Genomic DNA, 25,489 nt, shown 5'->3' on the forward strand with positions numbered 1-25,489 from the left:
GCTGTCTGACGATGTTGTTGACGAGGGAACGAGGCTTTTTGCGTGTCATGGGAGCTGCGGCCGGGTGAATACTTAGGCCGGGGGCTGCTGTCCTTGGGCCAGATTCACGAAAGCACTTACGCAAGCACTTACGAACCTGTACATCTTTTCTCAATCTTTGGCAGCTTTGTTTACAATTATTGAACAGTTAATGAACTCCGAAGCACCAGGAGGCTGTTTATAACAATAACGACAGTTTAATGGGAAGTTTTCATGCTTGTAAACTGTTTAATAAATGTAACCAAAGCCGTGAAAGATTGAGTAAAGATGTACACGTTCGTAAGTGCTTGCGTAAGTGCTTTCGTGAATCTGGCCCCTTGTCAACGACATTGAACGCTGTCTACGTTAGGCGCTCAATCCCCGACCCTCCACAAGTGGTTGGGCACCATTCCTTCCCTCTGTCCCATCCCAAATCCTTATCCTGATCCCTCCGCCCCCCTTCCAAGTGCTATATAGTCGTAATGGCTTGGTGCTTTCCCCCTGATAATTCCCTCCCTTCCCTGCCCCATGATGACTGTTGCTACAACCATTGTTACCATGTTGACTTGTTGCTACAACCATTGCTACCATGATGACTGTTGCTACAACCATTGTTACCATGTTGACTTGTTGCTACAACCATTGCTACCATGATGACTGTTGCTACGCAGCTGTTGTTGTTGTCGTTGCTACTGCTACTGCTGCTACTAGTACTGTTGCACCAGTACCAGTAGTACGAGTACAGTACGTACGTATGTACGTACCAGTACAGTACGAGGCCCCCAGCTGGGGGCCTCGTAGCCTGGTGGATAGCGCGCAGGACTCGTAATTCTGTGGCGCGGGTTCGATTCCCGCACGAGGCAGAAACAAATGGGCAAAGTTTCTTTCACCCTGAATGCCCCTGTTACCTAGCAGTCAATAGGTACCTGGGAGTTAGTCAGCTGTCACGGGCTGCTTCCTGGGGGTGGAGGTCTGGTCGAGGACCGGGCCGCGGGGACACTAAAGCCCCGAAATCATCTCAAGATAACCTCAAGATAACCAGTGGTCTGGTTGCTATAGTACCACCATCACTACTATTTCCTTGTTACAAATTTGTAACAACGAAATAAACCAAAAGTTGTGTGTTTGTCGGGAGGGTCGTTGTTGTTGTTGTTGTTGTTGTTGTGTGGCGTTGTTGTTGTTGTTGTTGTTGTTGTTGTTGTTGTTGTTGTGTGGCGTTGATATAATTCACATGTTAATATAATATATAATTCACATATTTACACATGTTCTGGGATTGCTTGGTGTAGTGTCCCACAGCTCCTGGGACTGTGGGGAGATATTTACAGAGAGCTGGGATAGTCCCAGCTGGATGCTGTTGTGCTGGGATGGTGACTCCCAGCTCAGTCATTCTGCTGGGACAAGTTCCTCTCTCTCTCTCTCTCTCTCTCTCTCTCTCTCTCTCTCTCTCTCTCTCTCTCTCTCTCTCTCTCTCTCTCTCTCTCCGTCATTAACTTTCACCTAAATATGTCTGCATTTTAAACAAAGTTTCAACCCATCAATTACAACTTTCTCACGCCTTCTTGTGGACATATGTTGCTCCTCTGTTTCACAAACAACTCATATACAGGCTTTCGCGCATGTATACAACATTCATTATATACATAAATGCATACAATCTCCTCCCTCCCCTCTTCACACCTCATACACAAGGCCTTGTGGCCGAGTAGGCTGCGCTCGGAGGTCAAAGTCCTAAGGGTCAGTTTCTTGTGCCTGATGCCCCTATTTACCTAGCAGTAAATAGGTAGTCGGTAGTTTGACTGATGCTTCGGGTTGTCATTGTGAGTGCTGAAGTTAAATACAATAATGTATAATCATAAGAACAAGTTTGTATAACTTAAATGAAAATTAAACGAATAAATTTTGAAGAAAATTAAAGATTAAAAATGTTCTTAACAGTTTTATTTTAAAATTTGAATAACAAAATAGATTAATATATATATATATGTATATATATATATATATATATATATATATATATATATATATATATTTGTGGCCGCTAAAGTACAGCTCACCAAAAAGGTAGGAAATAATAAGTATTCTCCCTCCATGTTTTTTTAAGGCCAAGTCTTATCTGAAGTTCTCAGCTGAGAAAGTAGCAATTCAATCCATTTCTTTCTTTATTATGCACCCCATACCCATCCCGTGGGTGGTGGTGTAAAGGATTACAGAGGCACATAATCGGGTCAGGAACTGAACCCTCTAGTTCGTTCAGCTAAGCAAATAGCAGCCTAACGCAAATCATTCACAGAATGAAACATAACGGAACGAAAAAGAATAATACAATTTAATAAACACATTGTAAACAATAGCGCAGATTGTATTTTAAATACAAGTTTATGTTAGAAGAACAAATTCAAGGTACTAGGTAAATTATAAATGGATTAAATTAGGATTTTTGTGCATAAAGTTTGGCTTGTAGATCGTTAGAATACAATATTCTATTCAATATGCATAATACAATATGCTTGACTAACATACATTTGTTTAATAGATTTTTTTGTGTTCTAGGATTGTGCCTTCATTTCCACGTGGAGTTTTGGTGTTGTGGGAGGTGAGTATTGTCTGTCTGTCACCAGTAAAGCCTAAACATTGGCTAAACTCCTTGGGTAAATTCACGAAGTAGTTACGCAAGCACTTACGAACCTGTACATCTTTTCTCAATCTTTGGCGGCTTTGTTTACAATTATTAAATAGTTAATGAGCTCCGAAGCACTAAGAGGCTGTTTATAACAATAACAACAGTTGATTGGCAAGTTTTCATGCTTGTAAACTGTTTAATAAATGTAACCAAAGCCGTCAAAGATTGAGGAAAGATGTACACGTTCGTAAGTGCTTGCGTAACTGCTTCGTGAATTTGGCCCATTTTCTCTTTACTTGTACGACTCTATAGCACTTGGAAGGGATATGTGGACCAGGAGCTGGGATATGTGAACCAGGAGCTGGGATATGGGGACCAGGAGCTGAGATATGGGGACCAGGAGCTGGGATATGTGGACTAGGAGCTGGGATATGTGGACCAGGAGCTGGGATATGTGGACCAGGAGCTGGGATATGTGGACCAGGAGCTGGGATATGTGGACCAGGAGCTGGGATATGTGAACCAGGAGCTGGGATATGGGGACCAGGAGCTGAGATATGGGGACCAGGAGCTGGGATATGTGGACTAGGAGCTGGGATATGTGGACCAGGAGCTGGGATATGTGGACCAGGAGCTGGGATATGTGGACCAGGAGCTGGGATATGTGGACCAGGAGCTGGGATATGTGAACCAGGAGCTGGGATATGGGGACCAGGAGCTGGGATATGTGGACTAGGAGCTGGGATATGTGGACCAGGAGCTAGGATATGTGGACCAGGAGCTGGGATATGTGGACCAGGAGCTGGGATATGTGGACCAGGAGCTGGGATATGTGGACCAGGAGCTGGGATATGTAGACCAGGAGCTGGGATATGTAGACCAGGAGCTGGGATATGTGGACCAGGAGCTGGGATATGTGGACCAGGAGCTGGGATATGTGGACCAGGAGCTGGGATATGTGAACCAGGAGCTGGGATATGGGGACCAGGAGCTGGGATATGTGGACTAGGAGCTGGGATATGTGGACCAGGAGCTGGGATATGTGAACCAGGAGCTGGGATATGGGGACCAGGAGCTGGGATATGTGGACTAGGAGCTGGGATATGTGGACCAGGAGCTGGGATATGTGGACCAGGAGCTGGGATATGTGGACCAGGAGCTGGGATATGTGGACCAGGAGCTGGGATATGTGGACCAGGAGCTGGGATATGTAGACCAGGAGCTGGGATATGTAGACCAGGAGCTGGGATATGTGGACCAAGAGCTGGGATATGTGGACCAGGAGCTGGGATATGTGGACCAGGAGCTGGGATATGTGGACAAGGGAAAGGAACGGTACCCAACCACTTGGACCGTCGGGAATCGAACGCCGACCTCAAAAATACAAAACCTCCGCTCTACCGACCACTCCAAGTGGATCAATCACACCAATCATGCCCTTAAATCATACCTCAATAAGACATGATCAACGTACATCTCGCCTTATTGACACGAAGGAAGTTAATTGATCTGAATACCTGTAATATACACGTTCAGTACAAGTATAGTCTTAGTAACGGTTGTCTAGTATTAGGTCACGTGAGGTCACGTGACCCGGTAATAGCATTACTATATGATTGGTTGGTCATATCGGTGCATAGTGACCTCACTATTTCTGTCCCGCCCGGGATTCGAACCCGCGATTCTTGATTATGAGTCGAGAACGTAGCCGATTGTACTACTGGGACCCTCCTGGTGGAGATGCTTGGTGGTCTGAAGATGATGGGAGACATGTGCATGACGTAGGGCCAGGATACATGAGACATAAGACACATGTGTACAGAGTTGCGTCATGTAATCTACGCAGTGCTTCAACTGGAGGATTGATGAATCGTATGTGATTGATGGGGGTGTGTGGTGAAGGAGTGACTGCTGAGGGTGTGTCGCGATCGAGTGCCCTGTGAGGTCCGTCAGCAAGATATCAGCAAGTACCTACTTAAAGGGCCTTTGAAAGATACTTATAAAGTGCTTTATTATCAAATACGTTGGACAAAGGTTGGTCACTTGCGTCCTAAGAACTAACCGTCCTTCAGCGACGCTACAACTGAAGAGGCTGGAAAGGAGTATAGGGGTGGGGAGGTTTTCTCTAGGCTGTCACATGAGTAGTGACAGGTATGACGGTCATGTCAAGCGATGGTCGCTATGCCTCGAAGTCCCACAAGAGGACACCACAAACCCCGACTCGTCCTGACAGCGTCCACCACTAAGTTTCGAACTTCGTCAAAAGCGGACGGACATTTCGGACACAAGTGCCTCCTCCACACACCGTCTGGTGACCTATCGATACAAGACACACCAATACGAGCCAAATAGCGGGGTTCGGAAGACTGAAGATCTTGAAAAGGAGTCTTGGGAGACTAAGAGACAAGTCCGGTGACTCCTGAGCTATGAAGACACAACGGAATTCTTCTGATACTTCGTGGCGGCTTCTTCCAGGGTGCGGTGGACGGCGTAGGAGCTCTCAGGGTAGGCAGGAGGAACGCCATAGGACCTGCAGGAGGGAGGTGTCCCAGAGGACTCCAGGTTAACGTGACTCACAAGGACTATACCACACGGACATTGTCAACATGGGAGGAACAGTTAATGTCAACATTGAGTAATAAATTTACCTACAAGATAAGGAAGAAAGAGGAAGAGAGTGCGTAAGAGAAACACAAGTATTATAATTATAATACTATAAAGAAATAAAACAGTTAAATTGGAAATAACACTTTAGAAGGATGAGGTCAATACTAATTATACCAGTAGACTAATAGACACTTTAGAAGGATGAGGTCAATACTAATGATAACTGTAGACTGCTGAAACACCTGAAGCACTTGCTAGGGTCATCACGTGTCCCAGCAACACACTCCTCTACCGTCTGGGACACGTAATTGAGACACTCCAAGGCACTCAGATACTCACGTGAAATCCGGATAGTCTTCAGGCTCTTTCTTGCCCCAGATGAAGGGGATGATGATGGCTACCACAGCCACCGAGATGCCCAGGATCATCAACCCGATGAACCAGGCGCCGTCACTGCTGATGGTGACGGACTGGTTGTTATCAAGGGTGGCAAGGAGGAACTTGGCTTGTTCCACTATGTCCCCCTCCTTCTGCTGGAGTTCCCGGGCGTCTTCGGCCGCGTCTTCGGCCGCGGCTTCGGCCGCGTCTCCGACCGCCTCTTCGGCCGCGTCTCCGACCGCGTCATCGGCCGCTATCCACGCAGCTCCAACCACTACAGCGACCAGTATTCCTGTTAGATGAGATCCGTTGTTAAATTACGTAATTGTCATCAAATTATGCCAGTTACCCAAGCCCCAAGCAGGGAACCAACGGTGCCCAATCAGCCTATAAGGCTGCCCAGGTTTCGAACCTGGGTCCTCACGCGTGTGATGCGTATATGTTAACCTTCAGCACCTCCTGTTGATTACCATACTATAACTCATAGGCGTCAATCTGTCTACCGCTCATCTCTTCTTAATTCATGAATTGGCCATGAGTCAATTGGCCAGAATCTGTCACCCTCCCCGTGAGTCAATTGGCCAGAATCTGTCACCCTCCCCGTGAGTCAATTGTCCAGAATCTGTCACTCTGGCCATAAGTCAATTGGCCAGAATCTTTCGCCCTGGCCATAAGTCAATTGGCCAGAATCTGTCACCCTGCTCGTGAGTCAATTTCCCTGCTGAATTCCAGGAGAGTTGACAGCGTTCCGTCCTACGCCTGTCGACTACGTTGACAGAAATCGTTAATTGTCCAAGGCCATGAGTCACCAAGTATTTACGTAATCATTAACGAAACCTGTTCATCTTTCAACAATCATGGCAGCTTTGTTTACATTTATTGAACATTTTATAAGCTTCACATTTTGGTGCCTTCTATTGATAATTACTTAATAAACTTCACAACTTCACAACCCAGGGTTATTATTGTTGTAAACTTCGGACCTATTAAACTCTTGAATAAATTAAAACAAAGCCGCCATTATTTAAGAAAGATGTACACCCGCTTACGGAACGTAAGTGGGCGAGTAAATTATTGATGAATCCTGGCTGTTGCCTACGAGGTCACACGACCCTCCCTTGAGTCATAAGACCTTCTACTGGAGGTGTGGAGCTGAGTATGGGTATACGCATACTCACTCCTATACGATACGGCCAAAAATTGCCGTACTAGAAAATGGAAATTCATTTCCCAACTGAAATAGACCCAAAACAGCAAGTTTTGGGCCCTCTGGTAGGTTAGGAGAGCAGCAAGTTCTCCTAAGGTTTCAAAGCGTGATGAAAACGTCAAAGTTTTAGTGTCCTGACCTACTCTCCTAACCTACCAGAGGACCCAAAACAGAAAACGGGACAGTAGGTCACTTTCGCCAGCCGCTTCCATGTTCTAGTAGGATAATTTTTAGCCTTAACCCAACACAGCACCAACTTGCGTACTCTGCACAGCTGCACCGCCTTACCCTTAAAGTTCATCTTGAGAGAGACCTGTACACGTCTGGGCCACTGTATGCGGAAGCGACGAGATATACACGGTTGTATAATATACGGAGCAGCGTTGATATATGTATACACAGGAGTACTGTATACAGGCGTCAGGCCAGAGATACACTTCCGACTGGACTACTCTCCTAGGACTGATAAACTCCCGGACGGTCTCTATGTTATATACACGCCCGCGCGCGCCCACTCGGAGGGATGTTAGGCCGCCCACTGACCGTGACTGTGGGCGGGAGATGACGTCCCGGGGCACGAACCAAGGGTGTTTCAATGGGATCTTCGACCATGTCAGCGGGAAAGAAGATCCCCATCAGGTAAATAGAGACTCGAATCCTTTTGGTCTCATTGAGGTAATGAGCCTTCGTCCCTGCGCGGGGAAGTAAGTGGTCGCTGAGTCTCGCGCGGGCAATTGTCATTAGAAAAGAAAGTATTCGGCTTAATTGTCGTTGGACTTGTGGCTTGTTTACACAAAGTTACATATTCATAACAAGTCAGCTGTATGGTGTTACACACAGGAATTACAATAACGTCATATATCAAGTGAACAAATCTACAAGGGTCTTGATGAGGGTTCGAACCTACGCTCTAGGTGTTCCCAGACGCCCTCTAGTGGGTGTTCTAGAAGGTTCTAAAAGGTGTTCGTCCCCAGCCGAAGATTAGTATAAATATAAATAGACTTTCGTATACATATTTATACGGAAGTATATTCATATATTCATTGGTTTCCGCCGTTGGGGAGGGAAAGCCTGATAGGCTTCTCGAGGTCTCTTCCCCAGAGTGCATCCCACAACAGTCGGCTGACTCACCATAGTACCCAACTACTATGTGAACGGTATTGAACTAGACGAAGTATGTTCTCACTAAGCGAATATCAACCTGGCGCTGTCATCCCCAGGCCTTGTATATTTATTACACCATTCTAGAAGCATCTAGACTATCCGAAGCCTGGAAGGTTGCCAACGTGGTGCCGAAATGTTAACAAGAGACATCAAACTATCGGTCAATTACTTAATGATGGAAATTTACATGAAATCTCAATTGCCATACATACATATCTCGAGATATACAGCTTAAGAAAGTATCCCCCGCTTAACAAAGCTGGAATTGCCCAATATGAATACGAACAATATATGGGAGACAATTATCCAGTTCTTAAACGATTGTACTATAAAAAGACTATTATATACAGTAACCGGGTAACTAGCTTATCAAGATTATAACTTGCTTAAGGTTTTTGATTTAAGGTGATTTTGTGTTCAGATTCTGAACCTAAAATAGTGCCCAACCACTTTGATTGGTCGTTATGGGGTCCACTACCGTCCACAGGATGGGTATGGGGCCCACTACCGTCCACAGGATGGGGTATGGGGTCCACTACCGTCCACAGGATGGGTATGGGGCCCACTACCGTCCACAGGATGGGTATGGGGGCCCACTACCGTCCACAGGATGGGTATGGGGGCCCAACTACCGTCCACAGGATGGGTATGGGGGCCCACTACCGTCCACAGGATGGGTATGGGGGCCCACTACCGTCCACAGGATGGGTTATGGGGGCCCACTACCGTCCACAGGATGGGTATGGGGTCCACTCTCTCTCTCTCTCTCTCTCTCTCTCTCTCTCTCTCTCTCTCTCTCTCTTCTCTCTCTCTCTCTCTCTCTCTCTCTCTTCTCTCTTCTCTCTCTCGTCTCTCTCTCTCAGGCAGAGTTTCTCCATCCAAGGCATCTCTGAGACGACAATGGACTTGACAAAGCATTACCTGTAGTTTAGCTCTTATTTCGGCTGACATGGAAAGCCGGGAGGGAAAGTCAGATTGATTACCGAGATTGATTGGTGGATGGGCAGGAGAGAGAGAGAGAGAGAGAGAGAGAGAGAGTGAGAGCTGAGAGAGAGGAGAGAGAGGAGAGAGAGAGAGAGCATCAACAATCAGAAGCTCTACATAACCTTGACCCGGTAGAATGTTTAGCATTTCGAAGCAGTCTGGTAGCCAAATGCAGGGGTTGATACCTCCTGATTTGTACAAAATCTTCGTTTGAACCTGGACTTGGAAGCCTTTTAACGATCCTGGGCGATTGTTGGGTCGCCCAGGGTCGTCCAGGGTCGCCCAAGGTCGCCCAGGTTCGCCCAGGGCCGTCCAGGGTCGCCAGGGTCGTCCAGGGTCGCCCATGGTCGCCCAGGGTCGCCCAAGGTCGCCCAGGTCGTCCAGGGTCGTCCGGGTCGCCCAAGTCGCCCAGGGTCGCCCAGGGCCGCCCAGGGCCGCCCAGGTCGCCCAGGGTCGTCCAGGGTCGCCCAAGGTCGCCCAGGGCCGTCCAGGGTCGCCCAGGGCCGTCCAGGGTCGCCCAGGGTCAAGTAACCGTCCCTTCCTACTCACGAAGATAACTAAAACCTCAACAGGAAGCAAGGTGTATGTATTTATCCTGAGTGATAAACTACTGCCAAAGCGCTTCGACTCCAAGACAATATATATACTGATACAGCTCCGTACATCACCATCCGGGTCCTGTGGAAGTGTCATTGTCGTTACTGTGAGAGAATTACTGAGAGAAGGAACGGATAAGTAACTTTGACTTCCACATTCAGTCATATCTTTACCAACTTCTTGTATCATATGCGAACACGTGCTTAATTAATTAATTAACTGCCAGGTTAAATGTGAGTGACTAATTCTTGTACACTAATTAATTATAATCTTGGCCAATAATACAAAAGTACATCATTAGAATTGTTTGATGAGTCAACAACTAACGCTAGATTTGCTTCCACTGTGATATCAAGAGGAAGGTTCAGACATTTCTCTAACACAGATATCAGCAGTAAGCGGTCGTCTGCACCCTGCTTGGGGTCGCTGTGTCTTGAAGACCTCAGGGTCGGGGTATCTTGAGGTTATAGATGATTTCGGGGCTTTTTAGTGTCCCCGCGGCCCGGTCCTCGACCAGGCCTCCGCCCTCAGGAGCAGCCCGTGACAGCTGACTAACACCCAGGTACCTATTTTTACTGCTAGGTAACAGGGGCATAGGGTGAAAGAAACTCTGCCCATTGTTTCTCGCCGGCGCCTAGGATCGAACCCGGGACCACAGGATCACAAGTGCAGTGTGCTGTCCGCTCGGCCGACCGGCTCGACCGGGGTAGGGAAGTTATTCTGGAGAGGAACAAGCATCTGGTGATGAGAAAAAGAGCATCTTTTAGCTTTGATGTCTAAAGGAATTGGAAAGGATGGGGGAGGTAGAGGGATAAGGAGATGAAATTTAGGAAGAGGATGCGGGTGTAGAGAGAGAGAGGAGAGAGAGAGAGAGAGAGAGAGAGAGAGAGAGAGAGAGAGAGGAGGCTTGAAAGTTCGGTGGCCTGTCCACCATGGGTTAACATATGTGTATGTGTCGTTTGTTTGCGTGTGTGGTATGTTGGGTTGTCAGTACATTGGCTGGGGGGGGCGGCTAGTGTTTGTGGCCTGGTTGGTGTCTTGAAGCACTAGACCCGATGGAGTTGGCTAAAGGAGATTAATCTTAGCAACATCAGGGCAGTTACACTTCTGGTAGCACAACAAAGGTTTTTTTTTATTATTTATTTATTTATTTATTTATTTTTATTTATTTATTTATTTATTTATTATTATTTATTTATTTAAAGAGCATCATGATCCTCAGTGTTTTCAGTCCGCTCGCTCAATCCTCTTCAATGATGGTCTTACTAAGGACTAGGGGGCCAGATTCACGAAGTAGTTACGTAAGTACTTACGAACGTGTACATCCTTCCTCAAAATTTGACGGCTTTGGTTTCATTTATTAAACATCCGTGCAGAGTCAGAATTCGGCTCAAAAATCACGCTCAGGAGTCAAATTTCCGACATTTCAGATATTTTGAAAACTGCAGGGGGGTTTGGGCAAAATATGACCCATCGCCGTTTTCAGTAATTGGCATATTTTGGGTATAAAAAGTCGTAATTTGAAAATGAAAATAGGTGCAGAGAGTCAGAATTTGGCTCAAAAATCACGCTCAGGAGTCAAATTTCCGACATTTCAGATATTTTGAAAACTGCAGGGGGGTTTGGGCAAAATATGACCCATCGCCGTTTTCAGTAATTGCCATATTTTCGGTATTAAAAGTCGTAATTTGAAAATGAAAATAGGTGCAGAGAGTCAGAATTCGGCTCAAAAATCACGCTCAGGAGTCAAATTTCCGACATTTCAGATATTTTGAAAATTGCAGGGGGGTTTGGGCAAAATATGACCCATCGCAGTTTTCAGTAATTGGCATATTTTGGGTATAAAAAGTCGATGTTGAGCATGAAATCATCCCAATCAAATGTTGTTATTGTTATAAACAGCCTCCTGGTGCTTCGGAGCTCATTAACTGTTTAATAATTGTAAACAAAGCCGCCAAAGAATGAGAAAAGATGTACAGGTTCGTAAGTGCTTGCGTAACTGCTTCGTGAATCTGGACCGTCGTCGAGAGCTTGCGACCCGAGGAGAACACCTCTGGAACAAGTGCTTCACCCACGAACTACAAATTCAAATAATCGCCAACAGATCCTAAACACCTAACCTAACCAGTGCCTAAATATGCACAATATGTTAATATAAAATAATATTACTTTATATTTGATAACATTCCTGTTTTGAATGAACAGCATGCTAAAAGTTATGAATGCGTCTTTGGGATCGACCACTGGATGGAATGGACTTCATAAACATATATAAACAGGGGCGTTGTCATTCATAAATAGGGGGTTTGGCGGGTGCATGGAATGGACGTTGGGTTCTTTGTTTGGAAGACGAGCTTAATAAAAGATAAAGTGAACTTGATTATTTTGTAATTCACCATCTTGATTATTTTGTAATTCACCATCTTTAATGAATCTCAACAACTTCGGTTGATGGTGGTCTTCGACAGTAGGCAACCAGGAGTCGAGTCTGCTCGCTCTCCACCTCTACAGAGAAGCTGTATATATAGTCATAAGTAAACTATATGGAATACCTTGAACACCGACTCCTTATATACCTGTCGCTGGATATAATGAGTCAGCTTCTGCCACTATACCAAGTTATAGCCCCGCTCCTGTGTCAGGTTAGTCCACTACGGGCTCACCATAGCCCGCTCCTGTGCCAGGTTAGTCCACTACGGGCTCACCATAGCCCGCTCCTGTGCCAGGTTAGTCCACTACGGGCTCACCATAGCCCGCTCCTGTGCCAGGTTAGTCCACTACGGGCTCACCATAGCCTGTGCTACTTGCCCCGCTCCTGTGTCAGGTTAGTCCACTACGGGCTCACCATAGCCCGCTCCTGTGCCAGGTTAGTCCACTACGGGCTCACCATAGCCCGCTCCTGTGCCAGGTAAGTCCACTACGGGCTCACCATAGCCTGTGCTACTTGCCCCGCTCCTGTGCTAGGTTAGTCCACTACGGGCTCACCATAGCCCGTGCTACTTGCCCCGCTCCTGTGCTAGGTTAGTCCACTACGGGTTCACCATAGCCCCGCTCCTGAACAGTACCCCTTGGGATGAGGGGTGGAGAGGGAAGGGGGATGGTGGTGGGGGAATCTCCCTGTTTTCCCCAAACTTTCTCGTTCACATCTACACCAAGCCACTAATGACTCGTCACCCCCACCACCACCACCACCATTACCCAACTACTCTCCGGCCCCCGGCCCCCCTCCAAAAAAAAGTTTCCCTATCAACCACACATTTCCCCCAACACTTTCCCTGAGTAATTTCGTTCACGCGTCCGGCTGGTTACATGGAAGAGGCAGATTATTATTATTAACATCTTTATTGACAAAATTAATTACAATTTTGCCTAATCTGAGGATTTCAATTAAGTCCTATTAAAGTGAGGATAATGGTGGTATTCACTGTCACGCAGGACAGAGGGTCATACATAAGACAATAGGTCTAAACTGGCACATATATATCATGGTTACATTCAATGTTTTAATGTATGGATATGTGAAAACAACTTTTTACTGTGCACTGCCACACAAGGGCAGGGATGGGTTCATAAGTGATGCAGCTTGGAAGTAATTTAAATAAAATTGTTCTTCATTCTTTAAAATGGACAAGCAAATTGTGGATAAATTGTTAGGATGTCGTCCAGAACACTGAGTCAATGAAATAGTTATACAGTTGGTGGTACAAGAGGCCAGGAGGTCTAAAATCTTTTACGGTTTCACATTCAACAATATAGTGTTCTAGTAAATGCATTAGAGGATTATCACAGAGTTTACAATCTGAATTTTCTGGTAGTGACTCAGCCTCACTGAAGAGGCAGAACAACAGATGCGTCGTGTTGCAAGTGTGCCGCCATATTGGAGTACCCAGCAAGTGTGCCGCCATATTGGAGTACCCAGCAAGTGTGCCGCCATATTGGAGTACCCAGCAAGTGTGCCGCCATATTGGAGTACCCAGCAAGTGTGCCGCCATATTGGAGTACCCAGCAAGTGTCAGTACTGATCCAGACTTACCACACAGTAACAACTGTGACCATGACATCAGCTGACCGACAGCAGCGGGGCCTCAACAACTGAAGCTCGACTTTTTACATACCTTATATACCTTACAAGGCCTCCCTTTCCACCTCCACTGGCATTGGTCGGTATTATGACGACTTCATGTCGCACAGGATCGGGGTTCCATCCCCCGGTGGTCCAAGTGGCTGGGAAAGTCAGCCCGTCCTCTCGACTGATACCTGGTTGATACCTGGTTGATGAGGTTCTGAGAGTTCTTCTACTCCCCAAGCCCGGCCCGAGGCCAGGCTTGACTTGTGAGAGTTTGGTCCACTAGGCTGTTGCTTGGAGCGGCCCGCAGGCCCACATACCCACCACAGCCCGGTTGGTCCGGCACTCCTTGGAGGAATAAATCTAGTTTCTTCTTGAAGATGTCCACGGTTGTTCCGGCAATATTTCTTATGCTTGCCGGGAGGACGTTGAGCAACCGTGGACCTCTGATGTTTATACAGTGTTCTCTGATTGTGCCTATGGCACCTCTGCTCTTCACTGGTTCTATTCTGCATTTTCTTCCATACCGTTCACTCCAGTACGTTGTTATTTTACTGTGTAGATTTGGTACTTGGCCCTCCAGTATCTTCCAGGTGTATATTTTTGATATCTCTCTCGTCTTCTCTCTAGTGAGTACATTTGGAGGGCTTTGAGACGATCCCAATAATTTAGGTGTTTTATCTCGTCTATACGTGCCGTATATGTTCTCTGTATTCCCTCTATTTCAGCAATCCCTCCTGCTCTGAAGGGGAAGTGAGTACTGAGCAGTACTCAAGACGGGACAACACAAGTGACTTGAAGAGTACAACCATTGTGATAGGATCCCTGGATTTAAAAGTTCTCGTAATCCATCCTATCATTTTTCTGGCTGTCGCAATATTTGCTTGGTTATGCTCCTTAAACGTTAGGTCGTCAGACATTATTATTCCCAAATCCTTTACATGCTATTTTCCTACTATGGGTACATTTGATTAGTACGTCTAATCGTCAGTACTAATTGATTAGTACGTCATTTGACTAGTACGTCTCATTGTGTACGATGATCCCAACGTACAAATTACGTAGTACTATGGAGAGCTCACAAATATCCCCGTTTTCTGTGCATCAAAGGTTAGGTTAGGTGGGTGGTTTGGGTACGTACGTTCTGGTTAGGTCTTGTGGCCGTCCTCTTTCAAGAAGGATGGACCGATTCCTTCGCACTGTCCTATCCCTTTCAAGTGGTGGATAGTCCTGCTGGCCAAGCGCTTTCTCCTCATAATTACCTATTACCATACACTACCACATGACCAATCAAATGTGTGTGTACTCACCTAGTTGTGTTTGCAGGGGTTGAGCTCTGACTCTTTGGTCCCATAGCCCCGCTCCTGTGTGTGCGTGTGTGTGTGTGTGTGTGTGTGTGTGTGTGTGGGTGTGTGTGTGGTGTGTGTGTGTGTGTGTGTGGTGTGTGTGTGTACTGTGCCTGGTGCGGGGACGGCAGGTCGACGCTCCACCAACAGTACCGAGAGGGGCGGATGTTGTAGATTAGTTACCAGTGTTGTGGCCTGGGGGAGCCCCCAGTACGTCTCCATGGGCCCACAGTCACTCCTCATCCCCCAGGCGAGGGGCCACCAGGTCCACGGCTGCTGTAGTCAGCTATGAATGGGGAAGATTATGGGGAGGGGGCTGGGGGAGGAATGATGGGAGGGGGGGGGAAGAATTCAGGTGAAAGGTATTGGGAGATATCTTACTCTCTCTGATGCTGCTATCTTCTTGCAAGAATAGAAACTTTGAGCAATTTGGCTTCACCGCCGTTATGAGCTTCAGACAAGGAAGTCTTGGCACTTGAAGGGTGATCAGTTGTTTACGTGTTGAGAACGTGTCCAGGTCTGGCTATGAGAGGGGAGAGAGAGAGAGAGAGAGAGAGAGAGAGAGAGAGAGAGAGAGAGAGAGAGAGAGAGAGAGAGAGAGGTTAGGATGGGATGAGAGCTATAGGAATCCTGGGGATTCATTAATTAGAGGAGACACCTGACAATAATACAGAGTGATTAGTTGTAAATACATAGCTATTGAAATGGAAACATCTCTGTAGCTAGTTAATATTATAATTATAAGGTGTGAAGGATAGATGAAATTGTTCATGTGATAATTACCGTTGAAGTCTGATAAAGGCTTTTTGTGCCCTCTGTAATCCTTCTTGCGCTACCGCTCACAGGATGAGTATGGGGTGCACAATGAACTAGCCGCCTCCAGCGGCAACAATCAATCTTTAGAATGTCGGAAGAGAAGTTATGGCGGAAGATATGGGTGATTGTTCTACCAAGACGAGATAATTAGTTTATTATAGTGCCCAATGAGAGTATTTTTTGTATATACCAAGCTTGAGTATATACATATTTATGCTGTTGCTGGAGAATTTATGAGTTGGTGTGAGTTAGGAGCCGCTACGACGCCCATCCTGCTCTAGGGTCTCACACCACCACCTGGCCAACACCAGCACACTGTGAATGGATTACGAGGATGTTCTAATGAATACCTCATACCAACGGGTGTATAATGACTATGTATTATAATGTATATATTATAATGTATATATAATGACTATATATACAGTACCATGACGTGTGAGTGCGTGGCCCAGTTCCTGCTAGAGCGGAGAGCCAGAGTGCTCACGGCCAGGAGATCAGTCTCCTGCAGCCACCTGCCACAGGTAACGGTGGCCTAACCTCACCCTCCCACGCACTCTAAAATTACAAAAAAATCTAAATGACCCGACCAGGACTCGAACCCATGCCGTCTAGGATCACCCTCCCAAACATACATTGAGCACGTGCCAGAATTTGACGAAAAATTGTACCCAAATAGATCCACGAGTGTCGTCGGGGGCTGGTTAGTAGTGGAGCTTATTTAATAGGCTCCAGGACTGTCCAAGGACTCCTGGGAGCCTTGGCCGCCCTTGAGGGACTCCTGGGGGTCTTGGGGCGCCCTTGAGGGACTCCTGGGGGTCTTGGGGGCGCCCTTGAGGGACTCCTGGGAGCCTTGGCCGCCCTTGAGGGACTCCTGGGAGCCTTGGCCGCCCTTGAGGGACTCCTGGGGGTCTTGGGGCGCCCTTGAGGGACTCCTGGGGGTCTTGGGGGCGCCCTTGAGGGACTCCTGGGAGCCTCGGGCGCCCTTGAGGGACTCCTGAGAGCCTTGGCCGCCCTTGAGGGACTCCTGGGGGTCTTGGGGCGCCCTTGAGGGACTCCTGGGAGCCTTGGGCGCCCTTGAGGGACTCCTGAGAGCCTTGGCCGCCCTTGAGGGACTCCTGGGAGCCTTGGGCGCCCTTGAGGGACTCCTGAGAGCCTTGGCCGCCCTTGAGGGACTCCTGGGAGCCTTGGAGCGCCCTTCAGGGACTCCTGGGAGCCTCGGGCGCCCTTGAGGGACTCCTGGGGATCTTGGGGCGCCCTTGAGGGACTTCTGGGAGCCTTGGCCGCCCTTGAGGGACTCCTGGGGGTCTTGGGGCGCCCTTGAGGGACTCCTGAGAGCCTTGGGCGCCCTTGAGGGACTCCTGGGCTAACCTTCCCAACATTCTACACGGTTCTACTCTCTCCACCTGCATGTAGAAATGTTTATATGTTAATTTTGCCCGCGCATCATAAGTTTCTACTTTCTACTGATAATAATGGTGTCTTGTGTGTTCTCCATATGGAGCGAGGCTCTGCGCGGGGCGAATGGTCGCTACAACAGTTGCTAACTCCTGTATTATTATCTCTCTCTCTCTCTCTCTCTCTCTCTCTCTCTCTCTCTCTCTCTCTCTCTCTCTCTCTCTCTCTCTCTCTCTCTCTCTCTCTCTCTCTCTCTCTCTCTCTCAGAATTAATTTTAAATATTTTTCATTCCAAATATTTTCTCTGCTCTGAGGGAATAGGAAAGAAATACTTCACAAAACATTATTATGTTAATATGAGCAAAGCATCAATCATCAGGTTATTACTTAATAAATATGTCATATGATACATGTGTTCCGTGATGTTTATATAAACACGTAATGTGTCTGTAGCATCGTGACACGTGATTGTCACAGAGATATGTGTCATGCAGAAGCTTCTTAAAAGTGCCGGTCATGTGTGGAATATTGTCCGTGGCGGCGCGTGTCACTCAGGGAGGAGCAAACGTCACGTCCCTGGAAGACAGAAGTTAGGTGACGGTGGTGACGGAGGTGACAGCAGGTGACGGTGGCAGATGGTATGGATCTCTCCCCGTCACTCCACGTCCCTGAGGGCAGAACAGTTACTAGAGGTCATAACTCGAACTCTAGTACTGGTGTCATTATTTCTGGCCAATATGTGATAATAAGTTGACAGTTATACACCACAAGTTATGTATTATAGTGGGATACTTTACCTTCCTGCAACATTTTTTCACTACATGCGTTTCGACACTTGCAGAAGGCGTTGAAGAAGAGGCTTCGAGCATCACAAGAGCTCACAAGTGTCTACAGCTGATAGCCCGGTCGCTGGCAGTCACGCTATCCTCGAACTCCAAGTAGGCTGCACTTTGTCAAAGTTTGTTGGCTTTATAGATAGAGCTAGTACATACAATGCCTAAAGCCACTATTACGCAAAGCGTTTCGGGCAGAACTTCCTTGAACTCCAAGTAGGATGCACTTCCTGGAGCATCAAGTAGGCTGCACTTCCTCGAACTCCAAGTAGGCTGCACTTCCTCGAACTCCAAGTAGGCTGCACTTCGAAAGTCGAGCCAAACGTCTTCGGGTTTTCTCCCCTGTGGACCGGAGTGTGGGAGCAGGCCGTGCCGACATTTTTTATAACATCACAGGAGTGTGAAGTCCGACATGTGCTGTAAGAGTGGTACAAGATAAAGCCATCATTCAGCAAAATATTATCTTCACACTATTTCCTGTGACCCGCCTGAGGATCGTGAAGGTGGTATGTGTGGTGTTGTCTAGAGAAAACGGTTAAATAAAGGTATTTTTATGCCAGACTATAATATTTTAACATCGCTAAATAGAACGCGTGAGAATTTTAGCTGGAATAATTATTGTTTCCATATTATCTCTAGATAATATATTACCGTGCATATAAATATTACTGAATAACTTATATTTAAGCGTGACAAATGCTGATTACCGAAGAAAGCAAATTTGTACTACAATACAAATGAATTCTTTATGTACTTGACTCACCTCTCAGATGCCCCCCTGACCCCATTGCCCACTGGACTTTGACGGAGCCAGAGTCACCAGTGTCCTTCCACTCCGGCCCAGAGCCACACTCCTGGAAGTCTATATTCATCGAAGCATTTCAAACGCCTAAAACATCATATAGAAGATGGTGACTGAAAGCGGAGACATCCTTAAACTCTTATAAACACCTCAAACACCTCCACTTCACAATGGAAACAACAAATTAGTCGTAAAAATAGACCAACGACACTAAACAGGAGGACAACCTAAAAATATTGATTGAAAGAATGCTTCTTTCGAGAAATGGGTCTCCTGAACTTTCCCCAAAGAGTAACTGGGGTGAAACTTGGCTCCGTAGAGTGAGGTGGATTGTTGACGGGACACCAGAGGCACTAGGCGCGAAGGAGAGTCATTGAGTACCCAACTATGAAGGAAAAGGAGGAAGGGTATTGAACGTGTGCTGAATATTCACATTAAGGAAAGTGTTTTGGGTATGTAGCGTTCTGGAGAGTTGACGAGTGAAGGCAGCTGGTGTCTTGGGTGTTGTGGTGACAGACACAGCTGGTGTCTTGGGTGTTGTGGTGGCAGACACAGCTGGTGTCTTGGGTGTTGTGGTGACAGACACAGCTGGTGTCTTGGGTGTTGTGGTGACAGTCACAACTGGTGTCTTGGGTGTTGTGGAGGCCGACACAGCTGGTGTCTTGGGTGTTGTGGTGACAGTCACAGCTGGTGTCTTGGGTGTTGTGGAGGCCGACACAGCTGGTGTCTGGGATCAGACACAGCTGGTGTCTGGGATCAGACACAGCTGGTGTCTGGGATCAGTCACAATATGAGACACTTTGTATTCTGACACTGAGAAACTTAGAGATCAGTATCTGGGATCATATGATTCAATCTTGTGAATTTCTGGGTTAGGATATTGTTTAAGTCATGAATACGGACATCGTCCAGAATTATACTACTGTCTTGTATTCCTAGGATAAGACACTGTATACAGGAGTTTAAGATAATGACAATAAGAATTATGACGACTATAATCTAGATTCTAGAACATGGGAAGAGCGAACACGGCCATCTTGAATTACAGCACGCGACTAGAAAAATACTTACACTGTGACTCAAAGATTTAAAGAAAGATTGGAATCTGACTCACGGTTGACTCACAAGGGTGAGTCTCTTGTCTCAGTCTCCGTGAGTCTCAGCTCTCACGGGAGCTGTTCTGACTCACAGGAGCACAGTGCTATGCCCCAAACACTGTGAATGGAAGGATCATTTACACGGGAATCATTATACGTAACACCATATCCTGCTATGTATAACACAGGATTACTCTTGTATGGATACAGGATTAAAGATTTTACGCCCTGGCTGTGGACACGACTCGTAGAAGGCAATTAACAGCTTCTCAAACTCTGCAAAATAAAAATAAAATCATCATTAAAAGTATAGAAATATTTGACCATGTAAATAATTCCACTGAGAACTGAGGAAATGAAAGGGTAAATATATTATGGTCTTGAAGGAGGCCTGGGGTAAGGATGGAAGGTGAGAAGCAGGCTGAACATGCTGGTTGAAGGTGCAGGGGAGGATGGAGGATGTGGGGATGGAATGGTGTAGGGGAAGATGTGGGGGTGAGAGCAGTTGATGTGGAGAAGATTGACGTTGGGATAGCTGAGGTGGGGAATGGTGTGGGGGGAAGGATGGTGTGGGGGAAGGATGGTGTGGGGAAGGATGGTGTGGGGGAAGGATGGTGTGGGGGAAGGATGGTGTGGGGGAAGGATGGTGTGGGGAAGGATGGTGTGGGGGAAGGATGGTGTGGGGGAAGGATGGTGTGGGGAAGGATGGTGTGGGGGAAGGATGGTGTGGGGGAAGGATGGTGTGGGGAAGGATGGTGTGGGGAAGGATGGTGTGGGGGAAGGATGGTGTGGGGGAAGGATGGTGTGGGGAAGGATGGTGTGGGGAAAGGATGGTGTGGGGAAGGATGGTGTGGGGAAGGATGGTGCAAGACGGTCTTAGTTACATCCCTTACTCTCTGGCTGTGGTCGTCTGAGGCGGAGGTTACGACAAGACAGTTGTGCACTTGTGTACAAAAAATATTCTGAACAATGTCATCCTGGACGTTAATAGTTATTATAAAGCATAAATGTTCGCACTTCAGTAAGTTAAAATCACTTAATAATTTGTCATTAACGAGCAATATATTAAGTCAATTGAAAGCAAATATTTAACATCATCCAGTGTTGTGTCAGGGACTTTGGGTTAGTTGGTTGGTTAGTCTGTTATTGTATATATTGTATATTGTAGTTGTGGAGCGGCCATTAACAGTGCTTGACTGACGGACGATTACTACTTCACTGCCGGTTATACTACAAATGTTGCTCTGTTGTACCTGTTGTTCTGTTGCAACATTTACAATAGAATGTTGTATTTGGTTTGTGAATTATATTTTGAAATTAACAACTTCAAATATTCAAGCTGGGGATCATTATTGGTTCATTAGAGACTCGGTCGTATTTGGGGAAGTGCAGGGGTGGCTGTTGGCCATTGTTAATTGACACTTCAGACTCGGAGAATGTTAACCAATGGGGTGAGGTTTTAGGGTGAATGTCAACCAATCAGCGGCCGGGTTTGGTTGGCTGCTGGGTATAAAAGGAAGGATGAGCCAAAATGCACTTCAGTGTGTTTTACCTCACTTTTAGTATACAGTTCAGCTTCGTCTCTTGAAGGTGAGCTGTATGGTGAGGATCCTCCCTCCCCCCGCCCCTTGCTGCGTCCCCCCCCCCCTCCCTCCCTCCCTCCGCCCCTTGCTGCGTCCCCCCTCCCTCCGCCCCTTGCTGCGTCCCCCCCTCCCTCCGCCCCTTGCTGCGTCCCCCCTCCCTCCGCCCCTTGCTGCGTCGCCGCCCCCTCCCTCCGCCCCTTGCTGCGTCGCCGCCCCCTCCCTCCCCCTCCCTCCCCCTCCGCCCCTTGCTGCGTCCCCCCTCCCTCGGCCCCTTGCTGCGTCCCCCCTCCCTCGGCCCCCTGCTGCGTCCCCCCTCCCTCCCCCTCCGCCCCTGCCCCTTGCTGCGTCGCCGCCCCTCCTTATGGGGGGGAGAACTACGATTATTTAAGATTTGCCTTAACCTAACCTTCGAATCGTCAAGTGCACATAATGCTGTGTGTGGCACTATAGCAGAGGCAAACTGGCCTGTGACGCTCCTCCACCTCACTCCTCTCATGCGAGAGGCTACCCCTTAACGTCTGGCCTTGGCCCTCAAATTCGGCTAGATACACTAACAATTTCTTAATGAACAGTGGGGTTACTAGGTATTAAAACGTTGAAACCACATTCTTAACTATATTTAAAACATATTATTAAAACATGACTAAAATTCAGTAGGCGAAAGATGTAATTCTTTCTAGTGAAATTTTTTAGAAAACTAGGTTTTGTTAATCTTTAGGCTGTCTATCCATAGTATTTGGTGTTTTGTACCATCAACGTTAACTATGAAACTTTTTGTGTATTGTAAAATTGACGGCATTTCAGTAAATTGTATCGCTCATGATTTCGGCAAGTTATGTATATAATTCTAATAAGTTAACGGAATAATTCGTCCTGACCATCGCACAGGAACGATCATTATGAAACTACCGGTTCGTAGTAGTGTCTGTCAGCGGCCCCCCCCCTCACCGGGGATCTAGACAAGGCAGACGCTTGACACAAGCGCCTTAAGCCTCGGGGTGCTAGTCTCCTGGACACTTCCCACAGTGCTATATAATCGTTAAGGCTTGGCGCTGTCTCCTGATGGTTTCCTTCCTTCGTGGCAGTCAAACTTGCTACCAAGGTGTAGCATAATCTTGTATAGGTCTCTTTGCATAGCAAAAAAGTCCAATTTTATTAAAACTTATTTTAATTTAGTTTGATACATGGCAACTAGGGCTGGTAAGAACTACCATTTCTCATGGTGCGTGAGGTACCTACAGCTGGAGCAAGCAAACTTACTGGTAGTCTTGGCAGAGGCTTCCAGCTAGTTACTATCAAAGGACAAGGAAGACTTCATAAAAAACTCAAGTTTACTTGAGCTATAAATTTAAATACATGTGCATTGACTTCAAATATGATCCTGCTAGACTAATATTTACTAAATGACAATGTTCTAAGACTACGTAATATTTTAGGTGGGATCCAGTTGATGTGGACAACGAGCGAGGCAGGAGGACCTGGCGGCGGTCATCGGGGAACACCAGCTGTCCTAAAACTGTCACACTGGAGGGTCCGTATGGCTTGTTTTACTGTATTACTCCTACGGCTCATTGTCGTAACATGCATAGTTCGGTAGATTAAAGTGCAGGTTACTCGTAAGGGACTTAGACCTCTGTGGAGGTGAAAAAGTGAATAACTAGTCACGGTTTCTTTAATGTTATAAGGAGTATAATTGTTCTAATAACTTTCTCCTCCTGTCCCCAGGCTCGGGCGACCACAGCCGACAACAGGGAAGGCGACGAGGACGGTCTCTGGGTACTGAAGAACGTCCATAACAGCACGACATTGCCTGGCATCACGTAAAGACATCAAAGGCTGGTCTCGCAGATGATTAAGTTTGCCAGAAAATCACCTGGTGTACTTAGTGAAGTTGTAAAATAAAATTTAAACCAACACAATCTTCAGTATTCCCTCCCCACCCGTCACTACAGGCCAGTGTGGGTGCATTAATTACTTGTAAAACCTGCTTGTGGCACAATTTTTGGACCTGGGCCCCCAGGGACCTCGCTAGGTATCTACACTGAATGACTTCTCCTGTGTTTGACGAGTTGGTATCTGAAAAACGTTAACGCTGGCTAGTCTGTTCTATAATACATTTTACAGCATTTTTTTCAGCTGACCGTTGAATACGTACTGCTAGGAGAGTAGAATAATTTAAGTGAAAGGAAATGTGCCAAATTCCTGTTCCGCCCGGGACTCTTAACCCGAAATTCTAGTTTGTGGGTAGAAAACAAACCCGACTGTACTAGACCCTTAAGCACGGTATACGGTGTTGAATCACTGTTGAAGCATAGGGTACGTTGTACCAACATGTGCTGGTGGTACTGAACCCAGTACCTATTACGTAGGTGTTATGGTCACTATTCCCATCCCTGGGGGAGGGGGGGTTGTGGACCCATCCTGTAGTCTGTAATTATCAAAGGCACCAAGCTGGGAACCAAACCTGTGAACTGCATTGGTCCCCAAAACAATCGTGAGTTAGTGTAGTGTACCTTTCTCTCCGTTTTCTATAATGTACGCTCCATTTTCTTATGTTTAGAGCGCATACTATTCAATATTTTGGCATAAACCGAAATATATTAAAGCAAATTTATCCTTAAACTTGTATACCTCATATCAAACCAATACTGAAATATGCCGCTCCAACCTAGTCTACATCTACTCAAACACACTGACCTTAGAAAAGGTAAAGTATGCCATTCCACGACGCTGGTCCCCCGAGCCGAGAGCTACGAGGAAATGTCAGGATCCGAAACTCGTGAAACTAAGGGGACATGATCACAACCTATAAAATAAAGGCATTGACATGGTAGATAAGCTCTTTAGCACGGGTGGGACACAGGTGAAAACTAAATACCCAAATGAGCCAAGAAGACGTTACTCTCCCAGTGTCGGTAATTTACTGCATTCCATCTCATGTGGTGGAGGCACTCTATACACAGTTTCAAGTGTAGATATGATAAGAGCCCAGTAGGCTCAGGAACCTGTACACCTGTTGATTGACAGTTGAGAGGCGGGACCAAAGAGCCAGAGCTCAACCCCCACAAGCATAACTAAAAGGATGGTGTGGCGAAGGACCATCCTTCCCCACACCGTCCTTCCCCTCGCCATCCTTTCCCACACCGTCCTTCCCCACACCGTCCTTCCTCTCACCATCCTTCCCCACACCGTCCTTCCCCTCGCCATCCTTTCCCACACCGTCCTTCCCCACACCGTCCTTCCTCTCACCATCCTTCCCCACACCGTCCTTCCTCTCACCATCCTTCCCCACACCGTCCTTCCTCTCACCATCCTTCCCCACACCGTCCTTCCTCTCACCATCCTTCCCCACCGTCCTTCCTCTCGCCATCCTTCCCCACACCGTCCTTCCTCTCACCATCCTTCCCAACACCATCCTTCCTCTCACCATCCTTCCCAACACCATCCTTCCTCTCACCATTCTTCCCCACACCGTCCTTCCCCTCGCCATCCTTTCCCACACCGTCCTTCCCCACACCGTCCTTCCTCTCACCATCCTTCCCCACACCGTCCTTCCCCTCGCCATCCTTTCCCACACCGTCCTTCCCCACACCGTCCTTCCTCTCACCATCCTTCCCCACACCGTCCTTCCTCTCACCATCCTTCCCCACACCGTCCTTCCTCTCGCCATCCTTCCCCACACCATCCTTCCTCTCGTCATCCTTCCCCACACCATCCTTCCTCTCACCATCCTTCCCAACACCATCCTTCCTCTCACCATTCTTCCCCACACCGTGAGAGGAAGGATGGTGTGGGGAAGGATGGTGTGGGCAAGGATGGTGTGGGGAAGGAAGGTGTGGGGAAGGAAGGTGTGGGGAAGGATGGTGTGGGAAAGGATGGTAGAGGAAGGACGGTGTGGGGAAGGATGTGTGGGGATGGATGGTGAGAGGAAAGATGGTGTGGGAAAGGATGTTGAGAGGAAGGATGGTGT

At 47.2% G+C, this 25,489-nt stretch overlaps 1 protein-coding gene and 1 long non-coding RNA gene across 7 annotated transcripts in view; one reads left to right on the forward strand and one right to left on the reverse strand.

The window, feature by feature from the left end:
• The window catches only part of LOC123746012 (uncharacterized), a 129,770-nt gene extending 106,332 nt beyond the window's left edge, over positions 1 to 23,438 (forward strand). For 2 of the 6 annotated variants that reach the window (XR_011224989.1, XM_069314181.1), the window contains exons 2-4: positions 2,572 to 2,614; positions 22,956 to 23,050; positions 23,245 to 23,438. Coding sequence is in view for 1 of the 6 variants with exons in the window: in XM_069314181.1 (XP_069170282.1) it covers positions 2,572 to 2,614; positions 22,956 to 23,050; positions 23,245 to 23,343 (237 nt within the window). In the remaining 5 variants the exon portion in view is untranslated. Of the gene's footprint in view, positions 1 to 2,571; positions 2,615 to 20,698; positions 21,527 to 21,848; positions 22,643 to 22,955; positions 23,051 to 23,244 lie in introns of those variants that run through there. The other 4 variants (XR_006771440.2, XR_011224986.1, XR_011224987.1 and 1 more) reach the window with 4 other exon arrangements.
• On the reverse strand, positions 17,543 to 20,382 carry LOC123746014 (uncharacterized). The gene is made up of 2 exons (XR_006771441.2): positions 18,002 to 20,382; positions 17,543 to 17,872 (listed from the first exon to the last, which is right to left on the reverse strand). It is a non-coding gene; the product is annotated as an uncharacterized lncRNA (long non-coding RNA).
• Positions 23,439 to 25,489: the final 2,051 nt, after the last annotated feature.

This window comes from Procambarus clarkii, chromosome 78 (genome assembly GCF_040958095.1).
Source record: "Procambarus clarkii isolate CNS0578487 chromosome 78, FALCON_Pclarkii_2.0, whole genome shotgun sequence".
NCBI lineage: Eukaryota > Metazoa > Arthropoda > Malacostraca > Decapoda > Cambaridae > Procambarus > Procambarus clarkii.